At 38.6% G+C, this 12,232-nt stretch overlaps 1 protein-coding gene across 1 annotated transcript in view; it reads right to left on the bottom strand.

Moving 5' to 3' along the window:
* Positions 1 to 9,894, bottom strand: part of TAFA2 (TAFA chemokine like family member 2) — a 130,237-nt gene extending 120,343 nt beyond the window's left edge. Inside the window, exon 1 of the mRNA XM_023558340.2 lies at positions 9,789 to 9,894. Within this exon, the coding sequence (XP_023414108.1) occupies positions 9,789 to 9,894 (106 nt within the window). The remainder of the gene's footprint in view (positions 1 to 9,788) is intronic.
* Between the last annotated feature and the right edge of the window lie 2,338 nt (positions 9,895 to 12,232).

The following is a 12,232-nucleotide window of genomic DNA, read 5'->3' as shown; positions in this document are numbered from 1 at the left end:
GTCTTTGGTCAGTAGCGTTCAATGCATCAAATCTATTCTTCACATGGTCTCTAAATACAGGTGGGATATAGTCAAGGTCATATTTTGGCTCTCATGGATTTGCTCTGATTTTCTTCAGTTTCAGCTTGATTTTGCATATGAGCAATTGATGGTCTATTCCACAGTCGGCCCCTGGCCTTGTTCTGACTGATGATGTTGAACTTTTCCATTGTCTCTTTCCACAGATGGAGTCAATTTGATTTCTGTGCATTCCATTTGGTGAGGTCCATGTGTATAGTCACCATTTATATTGGTGAAAGAAGGTATTTGCAATGAAGAAGTCATTGGTCTTGCAAAATTCTATCATTCGATCTCCGGCATTCTTTCTATCACCAAGGCCATAGTTTCCAACTAATGATCCTTCTTCTTTGTTTCCAGCTTTCGCATTCCAATTGCCAGTAATTATCAATGCATCTTGATTGCATGTTCGATCAATTTCAGACTGCACCAGCTGATAAAAATCTTCTATTTCTTCATCTTTGGCTCTAGTGGTTGGTGCATAAATTTGAATAATAGTCGTATTCACTGGTCTTCCTTATAAACATATGGATATTATCCTATCACTGACAGCATTGTACTTCAGGATACATCTTGAAACGCTCTTTTTAACAATGAATGCAACACCATTTCTCTTCAGGTTGTCATTCCCAGCATAGTAGACTGTATGACTGCCCAATTCAAAACAGCCAATACCAGTCCATTTCAGCTTACTAATGCCTAGGATATCGATGTTTATGCATTCCATTTCATTTTTAACAATTTCTAATTTTCCTAGATTCATATTTCTTACATTCCAGGTTCCGATTATTAATGGATGTTTGCAGCTGTTTTCTTCTCATTTTGAGTCACGCCACATCAGCAAATGAAGGTCCCAAAAGCTTTATTCCACCCATGTCATTAAGGTCGACTCTACTTTGAGGAGGCAGCTCTTCCCCAGTCATCTTTTGAGTGCCTTCCAACCGGGGGGGGCTCATCTTCCAGCACTATATCACGCAGTGTTCCGCTGCTATTCATAAGCTTTTCACTGGCTAATGCTTTTCAGAAGTAGACTGCCGGGTCCTTCTTCCTAGTCTGTCTTAGTCTGGAAGCTCAGCTGAAGCCTGTCCTCCATGGATGACCCTCCTGCTATCTGGATACTGGTGGCATAGCTTCCAGCATCACAGCAACATGAAAGTCCCCACAGTAAGACAAACTGACAGACACGTGGGGGGGATACAAGATTAGTATGCAGTAATGAGTTGAATGCCTCTATACCAACAAAGAGAACTTCAAAAAGGAAATCACCAAATCAACACCATTTATAATAGTCCCGAAGAAGATAAAGTGCTTAGGAATAAATCTAACCAGGGATGTGAAAGAGCTATACAAACTACAAAACACTACTGCAAAAAACCAAAGGACACTTACATATATGGAAAAACATACCATGCTCATGGATAGGAAGATTCAACATTGCGAAAATGTCATTTTACCCAAAGCGATCTACAGATATAATGCACTCCTGAAATTTCAACAGCATTCTTTAATGACACAGAGAAACAAATCATCAGCATTACCTGGAAAGGTATGAGGCCCCAGATAAGTAAAGCATTACTGAAGAAGAACAAAGTAGGAGGCCCACATTACCTAACTCTGTTGTTGTCAGATGCTGTCAAGTTCCTGCTCATAGCAAAACTAGGACAACACAAAAAAACACTGCCAAGTCCTGATACATTCTCACAATCGTTGTTATGCTTGAACCCATTGTTGCAGCTATGATGTCCTTCTCCAGGGACTGTTCCTTCTTAATAACATGTCCAAATTATGTGAGACATAGTCTCATCATCCTTCCTTCTAAGGAGCATTCTGGTTGTACTTCTTCTGAGACAGATTTGTTCATCCTTTTGGTAGTCCATAGTATATTCAATATTCTTCACCAACAACACAATTCAAAGGCATCAATTCTTCTTAGATCTTCCTTATTCATTGTTCAGCTTTCACATACATATGAGGTGACTGAAAACACCATGGTTTGAGTCAGGTTCACCTTAGTCTTCAAGGTGACAACTTTGCTTTTCAACACTTTAACGAGGTCTCTTGCAGCAGATTTACCTAATGCAATGCAACTTTTGATTTCTTGACTGCTGCTTCCATGGGTGTCGATTGTGGATCCAGGCAAAGTGAAATCCTTGACAACTTCATTTTTTTCTCATGCTGTTGCTTATTGGACCATTTGTGAGGATTTCTGTCTTCTTTATATTGAGGTGTAATTCATACTGAAGGCTGCAGTCTTTGATTTTCATCAGTAAGTGCTTCAAGTCCTCTTCCCTCTCAGCAAGCAAGGTTGTGTCATCTGCATATCCCAGGTTGTTAATGAGTCTTCCTCCAATACTGATGCCCATACAGTCTTCATGTAGTCCAGCTTCTCAGAATATGTATTCAGCACACAGATTGAGCAAGTATGGTGAAAGGATACAATCCTGACACACGCCTTTCATGACTTTAAACTGCACAGTATTGCCTTGTTCTTTTCAAACGACTGCCTTTTGATCTACGTACAGGTTCCTCATGAGCACAATTAAGTGTTCTGGAATTCCCATTATTCCCAATTTTATCCATAATTTGTTATGATCCACACAGTCAAATGCCTTTGCATAGTCAATAAAACACAGGTAAACATCTTTCTGGTATTCTCTGCTTTCAGCCAGGATCCATCTGATATCAGCAATGATATCCCTGGTTCCACATTCTCTTCTGAATCCAGCTTGAACTTCTTGGAGTTCCCTATCGATATACTGCTGCAGTGCTTTTGAATAATGGTCAGCAAAATTTTGCTTGTGTGTGATATTAATGATACTGTTCAATAATTTCCACATTTGGTTGAATCACCTGTCTTTGGAAGAGGCATAAATATGGATCTCTTCCAGTCAGTTGGCCAGGTAGCTGTCTTCCAAATTCCTTGGCATAGGTGAGTGAGCACTTCCAGCGTTGCAACCATTTCCATCGCCAGTTCCTTGTTTTTCATCAATGCCTTCATGCAGCTTGGACCTCTTCCTTCAGTACCATTGCTTCCTGATCATATATTACCTCTTGAAAAGGTTGAATGCCGACCAATTCTTTTTGGTATAGTGACTCTGTGTATTCCTTCCATCTTCTTTTGATGTTTCCTGCATCCTTTAATATTTTTCCTGTAGAATCCTTCAGTATGGAAACTCAAGGCTTGATTTTTTTCTTTAGCTCTTTCAGCTTGAGAAATGCCAAGTGTTTCCCCTTTTGGTTTTCTATCTCCAGGTCTTTGCACATGTCATTATAATGTTTTATTTTGTTTTCTCAAGCCACCCTTCAAAATAATCTGTTCAGCTCTTTTACATAGCCATTTCTTCCTCTTTCTTTAGCTACTTGACATTCAAGAGCAAGTTTCAGAGTCTCTTCTGACACTTATTTTGATCTTTTCTTTCTTTCCTGTCTTTTTGATGACCTTTTGCTTGCTTCATGTATGATGTCCTTGATGTCATTCCATAACTCTTCTGGTCTTTGGTCATTAGTGTTCAACACATCAAATCCATTCTTGAGATAGTCTCTAAATTCAGGGAGTGTATGTTCAAGGTTGTACTTTGGCTCTCATGAACCTGTCCCAATTTTCTTCAATTCCAACTTGAAATTGCATATGAGCAATTGATGTTCTGGTCCACAGTTGGCTCCTGGCCTTGTTCTGACTGATAATATTGAGCTTTTCCATAGTCCCTTTTCATAGATGTAGTCTATTTGATTCCTGTGTATTCCATCTGGTGACATCCAGGTGTATAGTAATAGTTTGTTAGCAAAAAAAGATATTTGCAAAGAAGTCATTGGTTTTGCAAAATTCTATGATGTAATCTTCGGCACTATTTCTACTACCAAGGCCATATTTTCCAACTACTGATCCTTCTTCTTTGTTTCCAACTTTCATATTCCAATCAGCAGTAATTATCAATAAATCCTGATTGAATATTTTATCAAATTCAGACCGCAGAAGTTGGTAAAAATCTTCAGTTTCTTCATCTTTGGCCTTAGTGGTTAGTGTGTAAATTCGAGTAATAGTCATGTCATAGACTGAATTGTGTCCCCCCAAAATATCTGTCCACTGGACTATGCCATGATTCCCAGTATTGTGTGATTGTCAACCATTTTGTCATCTAATGTCATTTTCCTATATGTTGCAAACTCTAACACTATGATGTTTATAAGATGGATTAGTGGCAGTTATATTGATGAGATATATAAGATTAGATTGTGTGTTAAGCCAGTCTCTTTTGAGATGTAAAAGAAAGAAGCAAACAGAGAGGCATGGGGTCCTCATACCACCAAGAAAGCAGCACCAGGAGCAGAGGGCATCCTTTGGACCCACAGTTCCCACACAGAGAAGTTCCTAGTCCAGGAGAAGGTTGATGACAAGGACCTTCCTCCACAGCCAACAGAGACAGAAATCCTTCCCCTGGAACTGACACCCTGAATTTGTACTTCTAGCCTAATAGACTGTGAGAGAATAAACTTCTGTTTGTTAAAGCCATCCACTTGTAGTATTTCTGTTAAAGCAGCACTAGATGACTAATATATTCATATTAACTGGTCTTCCTTGTAGGCCTATGGATATTATCATATAACTGATAGTGTTGTACCTGATTAGAACCTATTATGCCACCACACTAGTCAAAACAGCCTGGTGCTGGTACAACAACAGACACAAAGACCAATGGAACAGAATTGAGAACCCAGATATAAATCCACCCATCTATGAGCATCTGATATTTGACAAAGGGTCAAAGTCCATTAAAAGGGGGAAAAGACAGTCTCTTTAACAAATGGAGCTTTCGTAACTGGATGTCCATCTGTAAAAATATGAAACAAGATTCATACCTCATACCATACACAAAAACTAACTGAAAATGGATCAAAGACCTAAATATAAAATCTAAAATGATAATGGTCATCATCCAAAAAATAGAGACAATGCTAGGGGCCCTACTATATAGCATATTTAGGACATAAACCATAAATAATTATGCACAAACACCAGAAAATAAACTAGATAACTGGGAGCTCCTAAAAATTAAGCACTTACGCTCATCAAAAGACTTCACCAAAAGATTAAAAAGACAACCTGCAGAATGGGAAAAAAAATTTGGCTACAACATACACAACAAAGGTCTAATCTCTAAAATCTATAAGGTACTGCAACACTTCAACAAAAACAACACAAATAATCCAATTAAAAACTGGGCAAAGGACATGAACAGACACTTAAGGAAAATATTCAGGCAGCTAACAGACACATGAGAAATGCTCAAGATCATTAGCCATTAGAGAAATGCAAATCAAAACTACAATGTGGCCTCATTAGTAACTGTTGGAACCAGGATTCAAATCCAGGCAGTTTTGTTTCATATAACCACTAATTTATAACCAGCCCTTCCCTCCTCTCTAAAAATGAAAGAAAAATCTTTTTCTCCTTTGAGATGGGATAAAAAGGGTCCTAGGTTCTCATCCTAACCTTCTGGAATATAAATATGTATTTCCAACAGCCAGATAAACCCCAGGTGTCTCCAAGGCCAGGGCTTCATACTCAAGGAGTTAGTATCCCAGTCTTCTGGCATCTTGGGAGCTTGACCTACTAACCAAATTCAGGCTGCAACAGTTTAGCCTTCTTAGGAAAATAAGTTTTATTATCCTTTTGCATCAGAGCAATTAACTATACAGATGGCTACACATTTAATGCTTATGGTGTGTGAAGAGCCTCAGTAGACCAGGGGTTTTTACAAGAGCACTGAGGGAAGTTTCATTTCCCCAAGACAGCCTGGCACATATGAAGTAAAATTATGTATTTGTTATATAAAAAATAAATAAATAAATGACATAATAGAGGTAAGAACAGAAAGCGATGAAATAGAAAATGATACAAATAAGAGAATCAACAAAAGCAAAAATTCGTTGTTTAAAAAAGCTAATAAAATTGGCAAACTCCTGGTGAGACTAATCAAGAGAAGCAGAGATACAGCATGAGTAAATGATATTCTAAATGAAAGAGGAGAGGTAACTAAGATACAGCAGAGATTAAAAGATAATAAGCCAATGCTTTGAAAAACTTTATTAGTGTTACCACACTGGAAAACCACTTGGCATTTCTGGTTAGACTGAAGACATGCATGCCCAGTGAACCAGCAATTCTGCTCATAGGAATGTGCCCCAGGGAAACCCTTACACATGTGCACCCGAATGTTTATAGAAGCATTGTTCATAATGGTAAGAAAAAAAGAATACCAAATATTTGTGGACAAAAAAAATACATCAATTGTGGTACCTTCATACAATAAATTATTGAGCAACAGCAAAAAAATGAATGAACTACAACTATATGCAATTAGTCACTTTGTTATACTGTGTGGCTTGTGTGTTGCTATGATGCTGGAAGGTATGTCACTGTTATTTCAAGTACCAGCAGGGTCACCCATGGTGGATAAGTTTCAGCAGAGTTTTCAGACTAAGACTAGGAAGAAAGGCCTACCAATCTTCTACTGAGAACTAGCCAATGAAAACTCTATGATCACAACAGAATATATTCCAACATACTGATGACATTGCTGATGTCAGATGGATCCTGGCTGAAAGCAGAGAATACCAGAAGGATGTTTACCTGTGTTTTATTGACTACGCAAAGGCATTCGACTATGTGGGTCATAACAAATTATGGATAACATTGCGAAGAATGAGAATCCCAGGACTCTTAATTGTGCTCAAGAGGAACCTTTACGTAGATCAAGAGGCAGTTGTTCAGACAGAACAAGGGGATACTGATCGGTTTAAAGTCAGGAAAGGTGTGCGTCAGGGTTGTATCCTTTCACCATACCAATTCAATCTGTATGCTGAGCAAATAATCCAAGAAGCTGGACTATATGAAGAAGAACAGGGCATCAGGATTGGAGTAAGACTCATTAACAACCTGCTTTATGCAGTTGACACAACCTTGCTTGCTGAAAGTGAAAAGGAATTGAAGCAGTTAGTAATGAAGATCAAAGACAACAGCCTTCAGTATGGATTGCACCTCAACATAAAGAAAACAAAAATCTTCACAACTGGACCAATAAGCAACATCATGATAAACAGAGAAAAGATTGAAGTTGTCAAGGATTTCATTTTACTTGGATCCACAATCAACAGCCATGGAAGCAGCAGTCAAGAAATCAAATGATGCATTGCATTGGGCAAATCTGCTGCAAAGGACCTCCTGAAAGTGTTGAAAAGCAAAGGTGTCACCTTGAAGACTAAGGTGCGCCTGACCCAAGCCACAGTATTTTCAATCGCATCATATGCATTTGAAAGCTGGACAATGAATAAGGAAGACTGAAGAAGAATTGATGCCTTTTTGAACCGTGGTGTTAGTGAAGAATATTGAATATACCATAGACGGCCAAAAGAATGAACAAATCTGTCTTGGAAGAAGTACAACCAGAATGCTCCTTGGAAGCAAGGATAGTGAGACTGCGTCTAACATACTTTGGACATGTCGTCAGGAAGAATCAGTCCCTGGAGAAGGACGTCATGCTTGGCAAAGTACAGGGTCAGTGGAAAAGAGGAAGACCCTCAACAAGGTGGATTGACACAGTGGCTGCAACAATGAGCTCAAGCGTTTAACAGCAATTGTAAGGATGGCGCAGGACCGGGCAGTGTTTCATTCTGCTGTGCATAGCACAGCTATGAGTCGGAACTAACTCAACGGCACCTGATAACAACAACAACATACTGCTGCGATATGAGAAAGGCACTCAAAATACACACTGGCCACCGCAATGGACTCCATACCAAGGATCGCCAAGACGCTGCAGGACCTGGAGAGACTTAATTCTGTTGTGTATGGGGTTACTATGAGTCAGAGCCGACTCAACAGCAACTAACAACAACAACATATACAATCAACTATAGTGAATCTCACAAATATATTACTGGATAAAAAAGCAAAATACACAAATATACTTAGAGCATAATACTATTTACATACTTACAACCAAATTTAAGCAATATCTTATTTAGATGTATATAAATACATGGTGAAATTATAAATAAAAGCAAAGGGAGGATAATTGCAAAATTTAGAAAAGCAATTACCTTGGGTAAGGAGGCAAGAAATCAGATCAGAGTGGCAGACATAGGCAGCTTCAGGAGTATTAGAAATGTGACCTCTCTGAGCTGGGTGGTAAGTACACTGGTATTCACTTTATTAGCATGCCTTAAAACTTACATATATATTATACGTTATTTTATGTGTAAAACAGTTCAAAAGAAAACATTTGTATGAAAAATATGAAGAGGAAATGAAGGAAGAAGGGGGGGAAGAAGGAAGGAAAGGAGGAAAACAAATGCTCTCCTCAAATTTTCACTCAAAACATCATTGGCAGGGTGGACATGGAACAGCAAAACAACCATACACGCGCCCACACACACTCAGAAAACAAAGACCTCTTTTATCATCGATAAATATACTGTCAATTTAAGTAAGCTCTCTTAACAAAATGTGTAATCTCATATATATTCTCTTGCCAAGAAGTTAGAAGAGATCTTCGTTTTGGAGTTAGCACAAACCACAACACAACTTAAAAACTGTTAAAAGTAGCTTCAAAAATGGTATCAATATACACTGTAAGGGAAAAAAAGGATTACAAAATATAGAATATGAAGGACCACTTCATAAAATTCTCTTATTTCCAGAAGGTCCCTTTTTGGTTTTAAACACAAACAGCAGAGACTCATCTCCCAGGCATCACTCCCTCACACCACACCTTTTTTCTCTGCTGCTAACGTTTCATGTAATACAAATTAAATGCACACATGTAACTAATTTAGGCGTAACAGAATTCAAAGGAGTCTTAATTTCCCTCTTCACTCAAAAACAGAATATGAAAGTAAGTTGCAGTATTTAGACATTACAGTGGATTAAAAATTGAATTGTAAAGTCACATTTCACAGAAAAATCTAAGTTGACTTTTTAGGTTATGAATCCTTAATTATTGTAGCGACAGTTCAGAAATAGCCCCATTTTTATTCATTTGGCAGTTACTCATTGTACTGAGTTTTATGGCCAGGAAAAAGGACAGAAAAGGTATAATTTTGAGCTGTCAAGCTTAACACATATGTGGTATGAATCGAAATCAACTCGATGGCAACGGGTTTTATACAACAAATATTTTCATGGCGGAATTGAAAGTGCTGCATATCAAACCGAGGGCAGTGCCCAAAGAGTGGTCAAAGCAATACTCTGGCAAAGGGTAAGAGAATATCTTCACTTTTCTTTCTGTCGAAGAAACATGACCCACACACAGCATTAAAAAACATTTTACATAATACATGTTAAGATACATATCATTTAAGATGCTTTTTATGAAGATTACTGCAATAAAAAACTTATCTTTATTACACATTAACTCAACATTCTCACATAACTATCTTTAAAAAAGGAAATGAAGGGGGTAAAGGCAGGGTTACAATTCCATATTCTTCAAATACTATTCATAAAAATAGCATAGTCCTAAAAACATTTAAATAATCATTCCTCTCCTAGCAAAGCCATTTATGAATAACTCTCTCTGCATTTTTACTTACAGAGGACTGCCGGGGGACCCATACCCAATACCTATGCCCATAAAATTTAACAGACCAGTGGAAACAATGCTACAGTCTCTGTTAAGGCAAGTCACTTTCCACACAGTGGAAACAGAAAGAAAGAAAACAGAAGAGCTTACCTTTATGGTGGTTTGCACTGGATACAACTTTCCCCCACAAAGTTACAATAAATATTATTATTAGCAGTTTTCCTTTTGTTGCTTTCTGTAAGTATCTCTTACTCATCCTGCAAATCAAAAAATATATAAAGATTAAGCATGTGAAACCATTGCTTTTCCCTTGTAATAGTGTTCTACCTAAAGCTAAATTTCTTTAACTTCTGAAAATGACAGTTCTTGGGTTTAAAATGCTGTTAACTGTATATAAAATATGAAAAGAGAAAATAAAAGTTTTCCAAACAATGTACCTTAAATATGATGCAAGAGGTAAGTCTTTGGCCACTTAATAGCCTAAATCAGTTAGGAAATATTACCATTTTTCTCCCAATATAAACATAGATGTAACTTATTGTCATGGATTGAATTGTGTCCCCCCAAAATATCTGTCAACTTAGCTGGGCCACGAGTCCCTGTGTTGTGTGATTGTTCACCATTTTATGTGATTTCCCTATGTATTGTAAATCTTATCACTACAATGTAATAAAATGGATTAGCGGCAGTTATACTGATGAGATCTACAAGATTAATTTCTTAAGCCAATCTCTTTTGATATATAAAAGAAAAAAGCAAGCTGACAGACATGGCGACCTCATACCACCAAGAAAGCAGCAGCGGGAGCAGAGGGCGTCCTTTGGACCTGAGGTTCCTGCACTAAGATGCTCCCAGACTAAGGGAAGACAGATGCCAAGGACCTTCCTCCAGAGCTGACAGAGAGAGAAAGCCTTCCCCTGCAGCCAGTGCCCTGAATTTGGACTTGTAGCCTGCTAGACTGTGACAGAATAAATTTCTCTTTGTTAAAGCCATCCACTTGTGGTATTTCTGCTATACCAGCATTAGATGACTAAGACATTTAATAAGAAAATTCAAGTCTCAGCTGTTTGAAAAATATTTAAAGTCCTTAAGTATCTTACTTAAAAAAAAAAAAAAAAAGTCATTTTCTTCAATGCCAAGTTAAAAGCTAAGGGAAAACAGTATAGATAAAATTGATTAGATGAATTCCTGAACAAAATCAAGTTTCCCAAACTATTTTTGCAAAAATAGAATTACTCGATGTGTGTATTCACTGCAGTCTCAATTAAAAACAAACTCTTGCAGTCTTTGCAGATTGCCCCTGTGCTGGGGCGCTCATACAACACTTAACCAGGTTTTCAATGGGCCTAGAGATAAGCCGAAGTCCTCTTAAGAGCTTGGCTCCTAACAAAAAGTCAATAGTTCAAATCCATCAGCCACTCCTTGGAAACCCTATGGGGCAGTTCTACTCTGTCCCATAGGGTCGCTATGAGTTGGAATTGATTCAATGCCAACAGGTATAGAGATAAGCCCAGAGGTCCCTGGGTGGCTCAAATGGTTTGCTCTGGGATACTAACTGAAAGGTTGTCGGTTTGATCCCACCCAGTGGCACCATGGAAGAAAAGCCTGGAGATCTGCTTCTGCAAAGATTACAGCCAAGAAAATCCTATAAAATTCGGTTCTACTCTGTAGCACATGGTCCATCATGAGTTGGAATCTACTCAATGGCAATAGGTTTAGAAATAAGCCCAAGCTGAAATCTCCGAGTTTACTCAAGTCATTTCTGCACATGAGTCTTGCCCTGAGCAAGCATGCAGCTTTCTGAATTCCCCTGTATACACCTTGATTCGGAATGCCCCAACTTCCCAAAGAAACTCTCTTCCATGCTACTTGACCTTAGGTCTAAACTTTCGTGTGTGTGTGTGTGTGTGTGTGTGTGTGTGTGTCTTCATAGCCCTCTCTTGCCTCAGGCAGCTACAAGTGTTTCAGTCCACCCTGTGCTAGGAATTGCACCTGCAGCTTCTCTGCCCAGTCTACCTCGAAAATGGAGGAAATTAAAAACATGCGTTTTGGTTCCATCCTTTCGGTAGCCACTCCACAGGTTCAAACAGACAAACACAATAATTTGTGCATACAGTATGATCTACTCTTCTTGGGACCCAGGACCAGGGTCCCCAGCCAGAAACAGGGGCTGCTACTTCCAGCTGGGTGCTGAGCCATAACGAGAGAGAAACACGGTCCTGGAACAAAAAGCCATAAAGCTTTCCTACCATTTTCTTGACAATTGCCTTTTTCTTGATTCAACATTTGCTTGGTTGCTATGAAACTCTGAGTGTTTATCAGAGTTCTGATGAGGTTAGTCCTGACAGTTTCTACTTGTTTTTCAATGTTTCCTTATGGGACAGGAACATGGAGCTTCTTACTCAGCCATCTTGGTGATGTACCCTGAATGCTGCTTTTGCTTGCCCTGCTTCTACTACAACTTCCCAAGGTCACTACTTCGTGACCTACCCTGATTCCTCTCCCTCCTGATTCTTCCCTTTTCCTCACACCTCTGCCCCCAAAATATTCCCTCTCCAAAAATATGACTCAGTGTTAGCAACAATAGCTATATA

The sequence above is a fragment of the Loxodonta africana genome, chromosome 4 (genome assembly GCF_030014295.1).
Source record: "Loxodonta africana isolate mLoxAfr1 chromosome 4, mLoxAfr1.hap2, whole genome shotgun sequence".
Taxonomy (NCBI): domain Eukaryota; kingdom Metazoa; phylum Chordata; class Mammalia; order Proboscidea; family Elephantidae; genus Loxodonta; species Loxodonta africana.
This window is presented reverse-complemented; position numbering and strand designations above follow the sequence as displayed.